This window comes from Orycteropus afer, unplaced genomic scaffold (genome assembly GCF_000298275.1).
Source record: "Orycteropus afer afer isolate SDZICR_OR568_19922 unplaced genomic scaffold, OryAfe1.0 scaffold00001, whole genome shotgun sequence".
NCBI classification, from domain to species: Eukaryota; Metazoa; Chordata; class Mammalia; order Tubulidentata; family Orycteropodidae; genus Orycteropus; species Orycteropus afer.
This window is the reverse complement of record NW_006921588.1, coordinates 36,987,277-37,007,874: the sequence shown is the minus strand read 5'-3', so window position 1 is coordinate 37,007,874 and position 20,598 is coordinate 36,987,277. Positions and strand designations below refer to the sequence as shown.

Here is a 20,598-nt window from a genome sequence, read left to right as displayed (position 1 = left end):
TATAATGGGTCAAAGAAAAAATCATAGGGACAATTAAAAAATAATTTGAGATAAATAAAATGAAAATATACCATAAAGAAAGTTACAAGGTGCAGCTAATGGAGTGCTTAGAGGGAAATTTATAGCTGCAAATGCTTACACTGAATAAAAATAAAAGAGAAATATCTCAAATGAAAAAACCTAAACTTTTGTGTCAGGGAACTAGAAAAAGAAGAGCAATGTAAAGCCAAAGCAATCCGGAGTAAGGAAAGTATAAACAATAGAGAGGAATAAATGAATAGAGAATATAAAAGCAACAGAGAAAATCAACAAAATAAACACTTGGTTCTTTGAAAACATCCACAAAATTATCAAATCTTTACTAGACCAGCCAAGAAAAAGGAAGGAAGATGTGAGTTATTAACATCTGGAATAAAAAAAAAGGGAGGACTTCACAATGAACAATTTTATGTCAATAACTAAATGAAATGGACAAATTCCTAGGAAGACACAAACTATCAAAATTGACTCAAGAAGAAATAGAAAATTGGGATAGACTTATAACAAGTAAAAATTAAATTAGTAAGGAAAAACTCTTCCTACAAAGAAAAGACCTGGCCCTGATGCTGCACTGATGAATACTACCAATATTTTTTTTAAAGAATAAACATATTATTTTATAAATGTTTCCAAAAAATAGAAGAGGAGGGAACACTTCTCAACTCATTTTACAAGGACAGCATTACCCTCATATCAAAACCAGAAAAAGACACTGTAAGAAAAAAAGTACAGAGCAGTGTCCCCTATGAACATAGGCACAAAACATCTTCAACAAATATGAGGAAACTGAAACCAACAATGTAAAATGGATTATACAACATGACCAAGTAGAATTCATCCCTGAAATGCAAAATTGAATCAACATAAGAAATTTAAGGTGATACACCATTATTAATAGAATAAAGAATAAAACAGATGATCTTCTTAATAGACGTGGAGAGTATTTTACCAAATAGAATACCTTTCATGATAAAAATATTCCATAACTAGCAACAGAAGGGAACTTCGCCAACCTGATGAAAGTCATTCAAAACAAACAAACAAACCTCACAGCTAACAGGATTCTTAATGATGAATGACTACAAGAATAGGAACAAGACAAGGATGCTTACTCACATCACTTCTATTCAACATTGTGTTGGAAGTTCTAACCAGAGTAGTTAGGCAACAAAGATAAGTAAATGGAATCTAAATTGTAAAGGAAAAAGTAAAATTATCTCTATCCTCAGATAACATGATATTTTAAGTAGAAAATCCTAAAGTCTCTACAAAATCAAAAGACTATTAGAAATAAACGAGTTGAGATACAAGATCACTACACAATGTTGACACAATATTCTATACATTAGCAGTGAACAATCTAAAAGTGAAATTAAGAAAAGGATTGCACATAAAATAGCATGAAAAAGGATAAAATACTTAGCAATAAATTTAACAAAGAAGTACGGGACTTGTACAATGAAGGTACATTTTTGAAATAAGTTAAAGATTTAAATAGATATCCCTGTTCATAGATTAGAAGATGTAGTATTGTTAACATGGCAATACTCCCCAAATTGTAGATTAAATACAAACCCTGAAAACATCTCAGCTGCCTATTTTGCCAAACTTCACATAGTTAATTTTAAAATTGATACAGAAATGCCAGAGACTCAGAGTCACCAAAACAGTCTTGAAAAAGAAGGCAAAATAGAAGAACTCACAACTTTCCAATTTCAAGATTTAACTACAAAGCTATGGTAATCGAGACCATGTGACACTAGTAAAAGGACAAACTTATAGACCAATGGAATAAATAAAGAGTTTAGAAGTATACCCTTATATTTGTGGTCTGTTGTTTTTCAACAAGTGTCCCAAGACAATTCAATGGAGAAAAAATAATCTCAACAAATGATGCTAGGACAACTGTATATCCACATGCAAAATAATGAAGTTGGACCTGTGTCTCATATGTTGTTAAAAAAAAAAAAAATTACTTATATAAGACGTCATAAACCAAAATGTAAGAACTAAGACTATAAAACTCTTAATACAATATAAAATCTTCATGACCTTGGATTAGACAATGAAATCTTAAATATGACACAAAAGCATAAGTGAAAAAAAATAGATAACTTGGACTTCATAAAAATCAGAAACTTGTATGCTACAAATGATTCCATCAAGAAAATAAAAAAGCAATCTACAGAATGAGAATAATATTTGCAAATCATATATATGAGAATGATTTGTATCTGGAATATATAAAGGACACTCATAGCTCAACAACAAAAAGATAACCCAATTTGAAAATGGGCAAATAATTGAAAAAGACATTTCTCCAAAGAAGATATACAATGGCCAAAGCACCAAAAAGATGGTTCATGTTTTAGTCATTGTTTTTGTGTGTGTGCCCTCAAATCAAGTCTGACTGATATGACCCTATGTGACAGAGAAGAATTGCCCTGTAGGGTTCCTCAGCTGTAATTGTTCTGTGAGCAGATCGCCAGGTCTTTTCTTCTTTGGTGCTGCTGGTGGGTTTGAACAGCAACTTTTTGGTCAGCGGTCAAGTGCTTAACCACTCTGCCACCAGAGCTCCTTTTATTAGTCGGTAGACAAGGAAGGTTGAGTAATCTACTTCCGTAGTAATACCACCTTGGAAACCCAAGGAGGGGTCACTGTGAGTCAGATCCGACTCCACAGCAGTGAGTTTGCTTTTTTAGGGAAATGTAAATCAACATCCCAATGAGATACCGCTGCATACCCACTAGAATGGCAAGAATAAAAAAACAAAATAACTAGTGTTGGCAAGGATGCAGAGAAATTGGAACCCTAATATATTTCTGATGAGGATGTAAAATGGTGTAGCCACTTTGGAAGACAGTTTGGCAGTTCCACTCCTAGGTATATATATAACACAATAGAAATTATATGTCTACCCAAAAACTTGTGCGTAAATTTTCATAGCAGGTTATTCCTTCATAATAGTCAAGAAGTGGAAACAACCCACATGGCCATCAACTAGTAAACAGATAAACATGGCTTTCCCAGGTGGTAAATTTTTACGTAAATAGATTGCCCAATCTTCCTTCCATGGAGTGGCTGGTGGGTTTGAACTACCAACATTCTAGTCAAATGCCTTAGGCACTAGCCACCAGCGCTCCTTGATATATCCATACATATGAATATTTTTTGAAAATAAAAGTGAATGAAGTAATAATGCATGCTAGAAGATAGATGAGTCTTAAAATCATTACACTAAGTAAAAGAAGATGGAGACAAAGGCCACATATTGTATGATTTTATTTGTATGAAGTGTCCAGAATTGACAAATCCATAGAGAAAGAAAGTAAGTCAGTGGTGTCAGGGGCTGGGGAAGGACAGACATAATGGAGAATGACTTTGAAGGCAGTTTCTTTTTGGGGTGATGAAAATGTTCTGGAATTAGACAGTGGTAATAGTTGCACAATTCTGAGAAGACACTAAAAACGACTGAATTGTATGTTGCTTATTACTCTACTATTCTGTGTATCATATTTTAGTTCTCCAGTTACCTACTGATAGACATAAAAGTTATTGCCTAAGTTTTTGCCACCAAAATAATGCTGTAGAAAGCATCATTATAGATATCATCTTTTATAAGTTTGCTTTAACTTCTGTAGAATAAATTCCCAATATTAAAGCTTCTAGGCCACTAATATGTATATATGTAATTTTAATGAATATTGTGAGATTTCTTTTACAAAATAGTTGTAGTGACTCACATCACAACCAACGATATATGCGGGAATACCTTTCCCTGTGCCTTGCACTGGACATCATCACTCCTTTGACAGCTTGCCAATTTCATAGGGGGAGAGGATTATCATTTTCTTTTTTGTTCAAATTGCATTGTTTTCCTCAGCACTAGAGAGGATGAACATTGTCTCACATGTTTAGGCTACTGGAATTTTTTCTTCTGTGTATCTTTTGCATGTTTTTTTTTTTTTTCCTATAGAGTTTTTTGCCCCTTTCTTGTCAACTGCAGATGCTTTGTCTATTAGGAATATTATCAAATTGCCTATCATATTTATTGACAGGTTTTATAGTTTCCTATTTGTCTTTGGTCATGGATTTTTTGTTTTTTTACATATAACTTTTTAATTTAATCAAATATATCTTCTTATTTGTGGCTGTGGGTGTTTTGTGTCACATAGGAAATCCTCTTCCACTTCTAAAATTTTATAAATAAGAAATATTTTCCTTGTATTTCTTAACATTGAAGTCTTCAGTCCATCTAGAACCTATTTTTTGTGTGAATACTGTGACCTGATCAGTTGGATCATATCTGATTAATCTTATATTGTATCTTATAGATGTTCTATCAGGGACTAGGTCAAACAGCCTCTTAATAAAACAACATAAATCACAGCTGTCTTAGTTTGGATGCATTCGCTGATTTAAAACCCACAATATTGAATTCTATTGAAAGATTGAAAATACTACTCCACTGAGCCATTGTTCTTTCCTGGAAACATTTGGTTGGAGTTAAATAGGCATTCCTCACATCACTGACTTGCATTAACCAAGACCTGTATGTACCATGGTAGGTTGTGATTGCTCACATACAGAAATGTGGATTTTCCCTATCCTCTCATGCACTTCCAATCCCTAGAAATATCCATCATCTTTAAAGTGATATCAACATAAATTTGTAGCCTCTCTCTTTATGTGTCTATAAGCACATTCATATCTATCTTTTTCTTTGCAGACATGGTCTATTTTTTTCAAAATAGAGTTTTTCTGTTACTACATAAAAATACTGCTTAAGGCACTTGACTGCTAACCAGAAGGCTGGCGGTTCAAATCCACCAGTCACCCTTCAGAAGGAAGGTTGGGCAATCTACTTCCATAGTGATACTGCCTTGGAAACCCAAGGAGGGGTTGCTATGCGTCCATCTGACTCGACGGCACAACAACAACAATACATATAAATAAGCATCAGAAAAGCTACATTTTATTGTAGAGTATGTATGTATCATAATTTACTTAATTACTCCCATGATGATAGAAATGTATAGCAGTCAAGAAATCAAATGGCATATTGCATTAGGCAAATATGCTGCAAAAGATCTTTGTCAAGTGTTCTGGTTCAAACCCACCAGCCACTCCTGGAAAGGAAGACTGGGCAATCTACTTCCTTAGAGATACCGCCCCGGAAACCCAAGGAGGGGTCGCTATGAGTCAAATCGACTGACACCAGTGAGTTTGGTTCTTTTGGTTTGTTACTTCAAAGACTAGGGGGCGCCTGACCCAAGTTATGGTAATTTCAGTCATCTCATATGCACGCAAAAGCTAGATAATGAATAAGGAAGACTGAAGAAGAAGTGATGCCTTTGAATTATGGTGTAGTGAAAAATATTAAATATAACATGAACTGCCAGAAGAATAAACAAATCTGTCTTAGAAGAAGTACACCCAGAATGCTCCTTAGAAGTGAGGATCACAAGACTTCCTCTAATGTACTCTGGACATGGTATCAGGAAGAACCAGTCCCTGGAGAAAGATATCATGCTTGTTAATGTAGAGAATCAGTGAAAAAGAGGAAAATGATTGATACAATGGCTGCAACAACGGGCTCAAACATAGCACTGATTATGAGGGTGGCACATGACTGCATGAGGCAGTGATTCGTTCTGTTGTCTGGCTGCTATGAATCATAAATGACTGGAAGACACCTAACAACAACATTTTCTCTATTACAAATCATGCTTTGATAAACAATTTTTAAAATACATCCTTATGCACATGAACAGACATTGTTACAATACAATTAATGGGCATAAAGATTGATTTAAGTATAGATTTTGATGGGTAGTGGCAAATTACTCCAGCTAAATGTGATTTAGATTGTAGCCACTCATCTAGCACAAGTATGCGGGCAGTATTATGGGCAACTGGTGATATTTCATTTTATAGGCAATCTTACAGGTAAGAAAGAATATTTCCCTAAATTTTATTTATATGAATTCACTTAATTAATAGTCAGACTTTTTGACAGTTTTTGTATTTCTTTTAAATTGTTTATTCATAATTTTTGCCTATTTTTTCCATTGTGTTATTTTTCTTACTTTTTTTATTTTTAGAAATTCTTTTCAGAGTTTATGTAATAATCTTCTTTTATATATTTCTTCCAAATATTTTTTTTTCCTAATCATTCACTTGCTTTTATTCATAGTATATTTTGCCATTTAGAAATTGTACATTTTCAGATTTTTCGATTATGGGTACTAAGTTTTTTAATCTTTCATAGGAAGTCTTGCTTGGAATTATAAAAATAATCTCCTACATCTCCTCTTAATGCTTTCAATATATTTTTTAAGGTTTTTTAAACACCATCGATAGATAATTGGTGAGAGTAGGAATTCGACTATATTGTTCCCCAAATAATGAGTTAGTTTTTCCAGTGCATTTACTGAGTAACGTAGGCTTTCCTTATTAATATGAAATACACTCTTTTTTAGACTTAATTTTCATATTTAAATAGATCTGTTTTTGGTCTATTCCACAATATTTATCTACTAATCTATTCTTGTATGATTGCCACACTATTTGAATTATTGTAGTTTTACATCATCTTTTTTATTTCTCATAATAAAAATAAAGCTCATTACAATTACTATTTTCAAAATGTTCCTACTAATTATTTTATATTTACTGCTTCAGATCAAGTTCACAATCAATTTTTTGAGTTCCATACAATCCGTAGTAGGATTTTGATTTGATTTCTGCAGTTTTAAAAGCACTTGTCTTAATATAGTCTGTTCTTGTTTAAAGGGATTCATTTGGAGACAGTCATAATATGTACTTAGGTAAACATGTGTAATACATATGCATGGGTGCTGCCTGTTCAGTGAAGTGGCTGGGAAGCTATTAGAAGAAGAAAGGGGCACAAATAGTTTCCACGGCTTGGCAAATTTAAAAGTACTTCCAAGATAACTCAGTGCACTTAAAATCAATAAAACCAAACCCACTACCGTCAAGTTGACTCCAACTACACTGCAGCACAGAGTTGAACTGCCCGGCTGACTGCCTCATCTTTCTCCCACAAAGTGGCTGGTGTGTTCAAACTGCTGAACTTTTTGGTTGGCACCTGAATGCCTTAACCATTGCATCACCAGAGCTCTTCCTGTACACCTAGGGTAGGCAGATAATCTTTAAAAGTACCAAAGATGAACTTCCCCAAAAGGAGCGTATAAACCTATTTTTAGCAGCAATAACTGGAAAAGCTAAACACTAGAAACAATCTAATATCTGCATATAGTTGAATGGAAGCAAAATTTCTTTTATATGTACACAATAGAATACCATACAGCAGTGCATTTTAGCAAACTAACTGTTATGCACAACAACATAAATAATCTTACAATCATGATATTGAGTGAAAAAAGCCCAACACAAAAGAGTACATATTGTGTAATTCTATTTATAAGAAGAACAGTAGGGAGAACTAATCTACAGCATTAGAAGGCCAGGGTATAATTAATTTTGGGGACTGAAGAAGTTGTAGTGATCAGAAAGAAGCATTATGAGTTGCTTGGATGCAGCTAACATTCTGTTTTTCCACTTAAGTGTTGATTGATTACATGATCATGTTCGTTTTGTGATCATTCGTTGACTTGCAAACTTAGGATATCTGTGTGTTTCTATGTATTTTATATTTCAATAAAATATTTATTAAAAATAAGTACTAAATAATCAAGTTAAAGTTTTGTCTTCCTATATAAAAAATGGAAAATATTATAGTTGATCATTTATATTTTTACACATTCAGCATGGATTTCTTAAATGACTTTTAACCTTCAAGTGTGTTCTTGATTATGTTAATCTGATCTCATCTGTATCAAATATTCCTGTGTAAATTGTGAAGGAAGGAAGTGTGTAGACCTGGCCCCACACCATTGTAAAAGTTAGATTTCAGGTCATAAAAAAGTAGATAAGATATAACAATAGGAGAAGTTTGTTTCCACCAATATGAGAGCATTTGAGCTTCCCAGAAAATGAAGAAAATCCTGAGGGTCCCGAAACAAAGAGGAAGGAAACCAAAAAGAAAAATGATAAAGAGGCATTGAGAATTTAGCATCCCTAAGAGTGCAGAGGTTAAAGCGCTCGGGTGCCCACAAGTTGCTGTCTAGAAGAAAGATGTGGCAGTCTGCTTCTCTGAAGATTCATAACCTTGGAAACCCTGTGGGTCAGTTCTACTTTGTCCTATGGGATCTCTGTGGGTCTGAATTGACTTGTTGGCAAGGGATATGGGGTTAAAAGAAGTTGCTAGTCTTGGGAACAAATAGGCTTGGGTTTTAACAGACATTTGAAATTAAGGGAAAGGAGTCTTTGTATAGAAGGAGGATTTGGAATTGAGATGTCCTCATGAGGTATCAACACTGTAAGTGAAAGAATGAAGGAAAAATTAACTTACTGCTGATGTATGTAAATGAAAAGAAGTTTATCTGCCTCTGTGTTGGGTGTGGGTAAAATAAAAATATTTTCCTACAGAACTTCATATCCACAGACTTGCCCTTCTATGATTGGCATTCTCATATGCACCACCTATGTAGTTTGGGAACATCCAGTCACTAAACTGCCATAAAACATGATTACAAGCTAATAATACTTCTGGTGAGCCTTGCCAAAGTAGATGCATACCCTGTCCCAAAAACAGACCAAGATTCATCCAGGCTGCACAGCTTTCACACACATAAAAATCTACCCAATCCTGAGCTCACTATCCAAAATTACAACACATTTCACCATGAGGGAGTCATCAGAAACAATAGTAGAATTAGATCTCACAAGAACATTGGGAAATGAATGATTAGATACTGATTATAAAGTATGAATTATGAAATTATTAAAGACACAATGACAAATTTTTAAAAATACTATGAAATAAAGACCATTTTTTTTAAAATAAGCAAATAGTACTTTGAGAGATGAAAAATATTATAATCATTAGTGTAACAATAAGTTGACAGATTAGGTACTAGTAAAGGGAGGATTAATGAATTGGGAAACAGAGCTGAAGAAAACTTGAAATATATCATTAAGCAATAAAGGGATGGCAAATATAAGAGAGGTCAAAGCTGTGAAGGAGAAAATGGGGAATTCTGAAAGAAAACTAATGGAACAGTTGCAGCAACTACAGGTTATCTGTTGTTGCTGTTGTTATGTGCCGTCTAGTCGGACCCAACTCATAGCGACCCCTCCTTGGGTTTCTAAAGCAGTATCACTAAAATGATTTAAATTTTGTAGACAAAAGTAGGATACTTGATTAGAACTAGTTAGTCTAGTGCCTAGACATGTGTGTCAGGGCTGAAATATGCTACAGCCAGTGCTGGAGATCAAATAAAAGAATGACTGGGCATAAAAGCTGTGGAGGTATATGGCAGGAATCACCTCCCTGAAGAACAACAACAAAAAAATTCCTAGCTCTAGAAAGCAGTCACAAGACAGTGATTCACTGAAAGTGTGTGAAAGGAGTGAAGAAAGAATACTAGCTTAATGCTATACAAATGATGTATGGGTCTGGATCTGCTTGTACTGTATAATCTGGGAAATTTGGAAGGAGGTTCCATCTGCAGATAGAGATTATTTTGAACAGAGGTATATTTAATGTTGACTTCTGAGTTTCATACTCACCTATATCCCTCACTAAATCTGTATCTTAAAAACATTGCTTAGCCACCTATGCCAGCATTCCCTGAATATAATACAATATGACTCACAAAACTAACTTGTGTGGACTAAATGAGATAAAACATAAACACACAGTACAATGTACATTGTAAGCAATCAATAAATTGCAGCTATCATTCCAATTATTATTATTATTACCAATATGAGAGATGATACTTAGATGCAGATAAGAAATGCCTGTTCCTATGGTATGGCTTTGAATACATCCTAAATCCAATTGTAAGCAACTTTTAAGCAATCAATTAAGGATTTTGGACTTATACTTACTAGCAAGCCACTGAAGAATTTTCAGAAGGAAGTAATAAATCAGGTGTTTGATTTTAAAAGATTACTATGTATGTATTTATTGACATCATCAAGGGAATAAACATCAATATGAATCTGACTGAATGCTTCCTTTCCTTCAAGAGTCAAATTCCATGCCATTTCTTCCTGCAGTACTTGACCATTAGAAGAAAGGAACTACATTTGTTGAGATCTACATTGATAATGTTTATTCACTTGATGGTGTCCCCAAGTCTATTCAGTGCAGACTTTTAAAAGGCAAGAATAAATCTTTTTGGTTTGAGGTGTCACAGTGGAAGTTTAAGTTTGTCAAAGTGCTCGGAAACTTAATTTTAAAATCTTGGAAAAGAGAGAACTATAGGAGGAGGGAGTCCCAAATTCTGTGTATAAACCAAATTTTGTATACAAACTCTCAAATCCTTGGCTGACCCTCAAACAAATCAGGTGTGAAAGAGGCACCAAGAAACCCAGCAGAAAAAGAAAAAGTATTGGAAACCTGAGAAAGGAGCAGATATCTCAGTTCCTGCCAGCTGCAGCTGATACCAAATTTGGAAATTGTGATCCATCAAGATAGAAAATTAGAAAACCACCTTGGGACTAGAGTCCAGTTAGGATCAAGGAGAAAAACAAAATACGCCTACCATATCTAAGTGTAAAACCAAGGTACCAGAATTTCCAGGTGACCAGTCTATAATTTAACTGCCTGCTAGAACAAAAATCAGAACTCTTCAGAGGAAGATAACTAAGTCAAGAGTCTTATAACACTTTATCCACATCACATAAAAGTTATAAATTATATGATGAAATAAGAAAATGTGACTCATAGTTGAGATAAAAATCATTAAACATAAATAGATTTAGAGATGACTTAGGTTTTAGAATTAAGAGAAAAATAGCAGCTACAGCAAATATGTTTAAAATTTGCACAAAAATGGTAATTAGGAATAAATAGATGGAGAAAAATGAAAACCATAAGAATTCTTGGAAATCCTACAAACAAAAAGTACAATTTATTTTGAAAAGTGTTATTTGTGTTGAAAAATATACTTGATTGTTTTAAAAGAAAAATTTCAGATATTAGAAGAAAGCCTTATTGAACTTGAAGCAAATCAGTAGAACTTAACCAATTTGAACAGCCGAGAAAAAAAAAATTGGACAGAAAAAAATTGGGTTCACTGGTCCTTGGGATAATAGCAAGTAGTCCAACATTTGAATAATTGGAGACCCAAAAAGAGGAAAAAGAGATAATGAGACAAAACTAGTATTTGAAGAAATAATGGTTAAAAAAAAAAAAACACCCCAGTTGGAAAAAAAAAAAAGCCTTAGAGATCTGAGAATTTCAGTGAACACCAAGAAGAATAAATGCAAAGTAAAATACACTTGGGCATAATTTAGTCAAGCTGCTGAAAACAAATGAAACGTTTGGAATCAGCCAGAAGAAAAACACATATCACATACAGAGAACTAACAGAAACAGTTCAGACTAGAAGAGAGTGGTCTGATGAAAGAGAGAAAGGGAAGAAAGATGGAAGAAAGGAAAATAAAAATTGGCCTAAGATTCTACACACAGTTGAAGTGTCCTTCAAAAGCTAATCTGAAGTGAAGAATTTTCAGATAAACAAAAACTGAGAAAAGTTTTTGCCACCAGAACTACCACTATGAGAAATGTTAAAGGACTAACATTTAAATGACAAATGACAGGAGGAAGTAGTGGATGAAAATTTGAATCTACAGGAGAGAATGATGATCACTAAAGATGGATAAATATGTGTAAATGTAAAAGACTTTTTATTTCCTTATCTTAATGTCTTTTAAATCTAAGTGCTCATGTATATGTCTCTCTCTCTCTATATATATATATGGCAAGAATTTATAACATACATAATTTTAAAATCCAACTTGTATATGAAATCATATATGAAGAGATGAGCATAATATGATTAGGGTGGCAAGTAGAATTATGCCACCACAAGGTTCTTATATTTTATGAAAACTTAAAAGTGATGCTACTGAAATTTTTACAGGTTAATTCTTTATTGTGGAGACTGTCCTGTGTATTGTAGGATGTTTATCAGCATCTCTGGCAGCTGCCTGCTAGATACTAGTAGTAAATACCTTCCTTTTTATGAAAATCAAAGACATTGCCAGACATTACCAAGTGTTTCCAGACAAAATTTCCCTGGTTGCAAATCACTGCTCTATAGCAACCACTAAAATTAACACAAAAAACTATATTTTGGAGAAAAAAAGAGGATAAACAAAGAAGCCAGATATAGATGTTGCAGGATAGAGTCCCACAGGAAAATCACAACCACCAGTTGCCATTTGGTTGATTCTGATTCAGACCCATATGTGGAAGAATAGAACTGTGCTCCATAGGATTTTCAATGTCTAGGTGCTCTGGTGGCTTAGTGCCTAAGGCACTTGACTGCTAACCAGAAGGCTGGTGGTTCAAACCCATCACCCACTGCTCGGAAGGAAGGTGGGGCAATCTACTTCTGTAGTGACACCCCCTCAGAAACCCAAGGAGGGGTCGCTGTGAGTCAGGTCTGACTTGACGACAACAGCAACAACAACAACAAACATTTTGAGAAGTTGATCGCCAGACCTTTATTTCAAGACACCTCTGGGTAGGCATAAACCTCTAACTTTAAAGAAATCATCAACAAAATATAGGTAACCAAATCCATCAATAGACTGAAAAGTTACATATTTTGAACAAGAGAGGTTTATCTCAGAAATGCAAGGTTAGTTTAACATTTCAAAATCAATGTATTTACCATATAAAGGGAATACATGGGAAAAAAATAAGTTATCTCAGTAGATGAAAAAAAAAGTTTGACAGAATTCAACAGCCAATTATCACAAAAACTCTCTCTAGTCATAAAAAAAATTTTTCTCAGTCTGATAAAGAACATGGAAGGAAAAATTACAGCTAATACTTCACTTAATAGTGAAATATCACATACCCTAGGAATGAGAATAAAGCAAAGAAGAATAGGAAAAATGCAGATATACTTTGACCATTTCTATTCAAGTTTGCACTGGAAATTCTATCAAGTATGTAAAACAAACAAACAAACAAAAAACCCTCATTGCTCACTACTGTTGAGTCAAATCCAACTCATAGCGACCCCTCCTTGGGTTTCTGAGGCAGTATCACTATGGAAGTAGATTGCCCAGTCTTCCTTCTGAGGAGTGGCTGTTGGGTTTGAACTGCCAGCCTTCTGGTTAGCAGTCAAATCCCTTAGGCAATATGCCACCAGCACTCCCTCAAGTGTGTAAAGGAAAATTAAAAATAAATAAAAAGCATCAATATTAAAATGTAATAAAACTATCTTTATGTTTATTAACATGATCATGTATGTAAAAATGCTAAGAATTCTGGGAAACAATTAATAGAACTAAATAATGAATTTAAATATTCTATTTACCATAATAACAAAAAACACAAGCTGTTTAGGAATAAATTTTAGAAAATTTTGGCGAGCCCTGTAAAACTACAAAAAAGATCTAAGAGCAATAAATAATATATAAATAAGTGGAAAGACATATACAATATTCATGAACTGGAAGACTTAGTATTGTTAAATTATCAATTCTACCAAAATTTATCAAAATCTCAGCAGACTTTCTTTCTAGAACTTGATGAAGTGATTTTAATATTTACATGAAAATACAAGGAACTTAAAATAATCAAACTAATGCTAATGAAAAAATGATGTTAGAAGAATTAAACTACATGACATCAAGGCTTATTATAAAGCTATATTAATCAGAGAATATAATATTGGCATAAACAAACGTATCAGTGGAAGAGAGTGAAGAGCTCAGCAATGGAGCAAAAATACATGTCAATGGATTTTTGAGGTGGACACCAAAGCAATTCAATAGGATAAAGGAAGTTTTCAGAAAAGATCTGGAACACTTGATAAATGTATGTAAGAAAATGAACTTCATCTAACCTCACACCATACACATAAATCAAGATGAATTAGGGGCTTAACTGCAAAAGCAATAGAGCTTTTAAAATAAAGCACAGGAGAATATCTTTGACACCTTGGTAAGTTTTTTCATGAGTAGAGACATTAGGAGTGGAGCCAAACAGGTGATCATAATGAGTAAGCTACACCTTTCATACAAAAATGAGAATGTTAATTTTATTGTCTTAATTTATGCACTTTCCATTGCTTGAAAAGTCATAAACATTGGTTTGAATCAAAGCATTTGAGGGAGAATGATTCACTGGGCCCAAGACAATTTTTAAAACTCAGAATTTAATTGTGACTTGTTGAATGTAAATTAAATTTCTCACAAGTTTATTTATGTTTTCCGAGGTATTTCTCTTAAATAAACTATATTTCTCACTTAGGTTTTCACTGGGATCTTCACAGCAGAAATGTTTCTCAAGATAATAGCCATGGATCCATATTATTACTTCCAAGAAGGCTGGAATATTTTTGATGGTTTTATTGTGAGCCTTAGTTTAATGGAACTTGGTTTGGCAAATGTGGAAGGACTGTCAGTTCTCCGATCATTCCGGCTGGTAAATTAATTGGGAGAATCCATAATATTTATTTTTTTTATAATTAATTTATTTTGTCTTAATTTTTATTTAGTAATACTTATAAGATTTCCAATAATTATATTATTATTTAGATGCATTTATAAAACAAACCAGAATACCTCACAACCAAGTGGTAATTTCTCCTTCTTCATAGCTTTAATGGACAGATTAAAGTTACTCAAATGAGTAGTCATAGTTCTTTCATTCATAATTGAAGAAATGGGAGCTGAATGGGAGGGAGAAAAAGAGAGTCACAAGTAAACCCAACTCCCCATTAAATAAACCCATCTCTAATTCTTAGTTAGAGGAGGTTTTCTTAAGCATGCATAAGGTTTGGTTGGGATCTGGGGTGGGTTCACCGTTTTGTCAGGGGCTCAGGAATCAGATTTGCTTATTGCCCACCTTCCTTCCATAGAAGCCAAGACTGGAGGAAAATAAGCAGACAGTGTGCCTACACATCTGCTCCTTCAAGCAGATCAGCAAGTTAGCAAATCCACTCTCAGAGAAAAAATGTCTATATTATATTTTGTTAATTTTAAAGAAAGTATCTTTCATTTGCTCTTTATATTTCATAAATTTACAACTCTTAAAATTAAGGGACAAAATCTTATTTGCACATTTTCATTTAAAATTTTAATGTTTTTGGTTTTGCTACTTGAGCAGACTCTAACTTTCATGACTAATTAGCAAATAACAGAGGTTGTAAATAATTACCAAAGACATGTTTCAACAGGTGATTTATCTTAATGGTGATTAATCTCAAGACTTTGTTGTGAAATATATTTAGTGTTTTCCTTATCACTTTCAAAATTCAAATTTGTGTCAAGACCCTTAGAGCTATGGTTTCCTTCCCTAGTCCTCAAGGATATGTTGTTGTTGTTGTTATGTGCCATTGAGTCTGACCAACCTTCTGGTTAGCAGTAAGTACCTTAGGCACTGTGCTACCAGAGCTCCTCTCAAGGATATGTTGTTGTTGTTATTTGCCCTCGAGTTGGCCCCGACTCATAGCAACCCCTCCTTGGGTTTCCGAGGCAGTATCACTACAGAAGTAGGATTGTCCAACCTTCCTTCTGAGGAGTTGCTGGTGGGTTTGAACCGCCAGCCTTCTGTCAAGGATATATCGGGGTCTAATTTAAAGCCAGAAGGATGTGAAAAATAAAACAAAAATTAGAAATGATTGTATGGCAAGTAGTATGGGCAATTAATTAAAAATAATTTGGTAAACTTTCATGATAATGTGATACAATTTGAGGAAACAGAAAGCATATCATTAGTGTCTTGCTAATATATCAAGCTCTTTTGCATAAATTATTCACTGGGAATAAATTAAACACTTATGTACTTATATCCATTCCACTGAGTCACTTAGATACCTCTAAATAATGCACTACTCTCAGCCTAACATTTACTGAAGCATCTGAAATAAAATGCTACTGCCGTTTAACCATAAATGGTACTTTAGAGGCCTCTATGAGCTAATAGAACCAACTTGTCAAACAGTGGCAGAAAGCAATTTACACTTTTAATGAGTTGATTAAGTCACCAAAGACATAAAGATGACAAAATGCAGCTCATTATTTAAGTCCAAGTATTTCTGCTTTAAATGTAATGAATCTGCTTTAAAATATAGCCTAAAATACAGTAAGCTAAAGATAGAATGAGATTAAAACAATCTCAAGATTTAAAGAAATTAGTTGACTTAGCTCTTGTACTTACATAACTTAAGTGTTATTATTTGATTTGTGGATTTCAGCATAATATATTAAATGAGCTAAAAAATATATTCACTTTGTGCTTTTAAATAATGCAAGTGTTTACTTCTTGGAAACAGTATCTACTAATTAAGCACCAATTAATATTAGATATCTTAGCTCCTTGCAGAAAAACAAAAGGTATATTACATACGCATACGCGTTGTTATTGTTAGATACTGTTGAGTTGGCTCCGACTCATAGCGACCCTATGTACAACAGAACAAAACACTGCCGGGTCCAAGCACGATCCTCACAATCCTTGCCATGCTTGAGCTCACCATTGCAGCCACTTTGTCAATTCATCTCATTGAGGGTCTTCTCCTTTATTTGACTCTCTACAAGCTTACTGTGGAATTCCCTAAAATCTGTGTATCTTATTATTAAAATGCCAATAGGAGACTGGATAGTATGATTATTTTATTTACAATATGAACCATTTCAGACTGAGAAAGAAGTACCTAAAGATATCAAGTAACTGCTACTGTTGATAGGTGATAGTTTGTCATACAAATAATTTACAATTATATAATTGAAACAAGTTACAATGTAGAATTTCTTTGTAAATAAAATTGCAGATTCTTTAGAAGGCAGGTCAGTAACAACTTCCTTGTGTTTGTTTTCAGCTCCGAGTTTTCAAGTTGGCAAAATCTTGGCCAACTTTGAATATGCTGATAAAGATCATTGGAAATTCTGTGGGGGCTCTGGGTAACCTCACCTTGGTGTTGGCCATCATCGTCTTCATTTTTGCTGTGGTTGGCATGCAGCTCTTTGGTAAGAGCTACAAAGAATGTGTCTGCAAGATCTCCAATGATTGTGAACTCCCACGCTGGCATATGCATGACTTCTTCCATTCTTTCCTGATTGTGTTCCGTGTACTTTGTGGAGAGTGGATAGAGACCATGTGGGACTGTATGGAGGTCGCTGGCCAAACCATGTGCCTTACTGTCTTCATGATGGTCATGGTCATTGGAAACCTAGTGGTATGTAATAGAAAACATTTTACTCATTTCTACTAATGGTGTGTAAGCTTTTTTTTGGAAAAAAAAATCATATTCAAATGAGGGATGTTTTATATGGTTGCTGGTTTGAAGGCCATTTCCAATTCTCAATTATTCATGACTACAGGAGCCAGATAGAGCTTAGACTATTGAGATCCATATATATATATAAAAAGATATCCCTTAAAATACATATTATCTCAACTGCTCTCTCAATTGTTAAGAAAGATAAGTCCTATGTTCAAGGAATAGTTGTTTTCCCTTGATGGAATAGCATTAAATTAAGTTATTGATTCATACTAGATCATAGAAGCAATTATAAAACTAGTGCAAACTGTATTAGTATGAGTATAATACTAGTTCAGAGAAAGGAAAGAATAAACATGAAGCACTGTTTCTTCATTAACCCTGCAAACACAATAATTAAAAACAAAACCAAAACAAACCAAACACACTGCCATCAAGTCAATCTAACTCATAGCAACCCCTCCTTGGGCTGCTGAGGGGTATGTCTGTGGAAGTAGATTGTCCAGGAGCTCTGGTGGCCTAGTGCCTTAGGCATTGGACTGCTAACCAGAAGGTTGGTGATTCAAACCCATCAGCCACTCCCTGGAAGGAAGACTGTCAATCTACTTCCCTAAAGATTTATTGCCACAGAAACCCAAAAGGGGTCACTATGAGTTGGAATCAACTGGATGGCAGTTGGGTGGCTGGTGGGTTTGAACCTCCAGCCTTCTGGTTAGCAGTCAAGTGCCTTAGGCATTATGCCACAAGTCCCATGAATTTTACTCTCAAAACAAAAACACATTGTGTGTAAATTACTGGTTGGGAAAACTACTTTGCTATGTAAACTTTCACCTAAAGCACAATAAAATGTTTGTTTGTTTTTTTTTTTAAAAAAAGCTCTACTTAATTGACTTTGCTCTTGCAGAAGGTGACAAAGCTATTTAGTAGTTTTGTTTTTCTCATCTATAAAACAGTGATAATAATACTTCTTGCTTTATTGGATTGTTGTGAGAAATGAATTATATAAACCTTGTAAGATACTTGGCAAAAGGACTACTAAAAGACCCAAAACCAAATTGACTGCTATCCAGTTGATTCCAACTCATAGTGACCCCTTTTGGGTTTCTGAGGCAGTAAATCCTTAGGGAAGTAGATTGACAATCTTCCTTCCAGGGAGTGGCTGGTGGGTTTGAATCGCCAACCTTCTGGTTAGCAGTCAAATGCTTTAGGCACTAGGCCACCAGAGCTCCTTAAAGGACTATTAGAAACTAAGAATTCAAAAAAAAGCTGCTGTTATTATTATTACCCAGTATCTATATTGCTCTCTCGGAAGGAAGGTTGGGCAATCCTACTTCCGTAGTGATACTGCCTCGGAAACCCAAGGAGGGGTCGCTATGAGTCGGGGCGACTCAACGGCAAATAATAACAACAACAACATATTGCTCTAGAACCTGGCTAGAAGCTTGTTTCTGAACTGAAAAAGCTCTCCACCTGGCAACAAAGGCGAACTTGTTTTAAAACAAACAAACAAACAAACAGCAAAAAAGTCCAATGTAATGTGATAAAGATATGAATGAGAAATTTACATGGACAGAATGAGAACAGAGAGAAGACCATATATATATTGTAGTACATAATACATTTACAAATTTAGTACTTGCACTCAATGCATTGAAGAAGAAATAAAGATGGACTTTCTGTCTGGGAATAAGGATCTCTGGTGGGGCAGTGCCTAAGGCATTTGACTGCTAATTAGAAGGTTGGAAGTTCAAACCCACCAGCTGCTCCATGGAAGGAAGATGAGGCAATCTACTTTCTTAAAAATTTATAGCCTCAGAAACCCAATGGGGTCACTGTGTGTCAGAATCGACTTGATGGCAGTGAGTTTTGTTTTTTTACTCACTCTGGGAATATTAATTGACATATGTCAAGAAAATTTTCCTAACAGCCAAGGACAGGGCATTAATAAACCTTATAAAATTAAATCTAGAGAATAAGTCAGGTAATAAATTTATTTTTATTATGGACCAAAACCAAAATTTAATTTTATTTTCCTTCTTTCTTGTGTTTTCATCCAACTAATAAATTCAAAAGCACATCATTTTTTTCTTTTTCGTCTCTCTGGTGATGTTCAGGTGTTCAGCTGTTAGGCTTATCTATTGTTTGGCTGAGAGTTAATCCACCAGAGTGAGTTCAACTCCAGGCTGGAATGGTAACTCGGGGACAGAGTCTCAGGGGTTTCACCAGTCTTTATCAGATTATTAAGCCTGCTCTTTTTAATGATTTTGAGTTTTGTTGACATTTATTCTCCCACTCTATATACAAGATTTCCAATTTTTATCCCTTTCCAAGTTGTTGGCATCGGTAGCTGCGCATGATGTAGTTCTGGTCTCAGGGTCATATAGGTTAAGGTTCCATTAGTCCTTTGGACTAGCTATTAATTTTTATTATTTATTGTTAAATTGTAGAATTAAAGATCAGGCCTTAGAGTGAATACCAAGAGCCATTGCACAATGATTGAAAGATGTATTAGTATACACTCTCAAAGTTACATGCAGTCCTCACTGGAACATACATATTTTAGACTAACTTGTAAATACATAAACGAGGACTAAGCCTCATTAACTCACTAGAAAGATAGAAATATAGAAAAAAAAGCCTTCTTTTTTATTGGAATTTTAGAATTAAATTAGAAGAATTTAAAACCTTAAACTCTCTCCTAGGATCTTCCTTTATTTTTTCTTTTCTATTTTACTTTTGGCATTTGAATCCTTTATCCTTCTTTTGTTGTGTACGCTTGACTAATCAGGGACTTATTGACATTGTCAATCAAATCCTGAAAAAATTATATGACTCAGTCTTGTCCCCATAGGAATGCCTGATTCCTTGGTAAATCACCTCTTTTCGAGAAAACATACTATGATATAAGCACTCACACCATAGGGTCTATTTTTGGAGACCCAATTTACAGACTAATTAGTGATCTTATTCATGACAATGCCTTGACTCCACAATCTTTAGTTCAATATTTACATCATTACTATGATATAATTATCAAATTTTTATAGTAACTCTAATTGAGGTATAATGATGGTCGTGATTTTCTGAACCAAAAATTGAGACTATTGATATAGGGATATATATATTCTACTTTGGCAGGTTATCAAGGTTTAAAAATTTTATAAAGGCATAAAAATCAAATCATATTTAAGCATAGTAAATTTTCTTTGGTTTC

The 20,598-nt window shown here is 34.2% G+C and overlaps 1 protein-coding gene across 1 annotated transcript in view; it reads left to right on the top strand.

Moving 5' to 3' along the window:
• Positions 1-20,598, top strand: part of SCN2A (sodium voltage-gated channel alpha subunit 2) — a 119,355-nt gene that overhangs the window by 54,913 nt on the left and 43,844 nt on the right. Inside the window, exons 14-15 of the mRNA XM_007954041.1 lie at positions 14,411-14,584; positions 16,983-17,339. Coding sequence (XP_007952232.1) covers positions 14,411-14,584; positions 16,983-17,339 — 531 coding nt within the window. The remainder of the gene's footprint in view (positions 1-14,410; positions 14,585-16,982; positions 17,340-20,598) is intronic.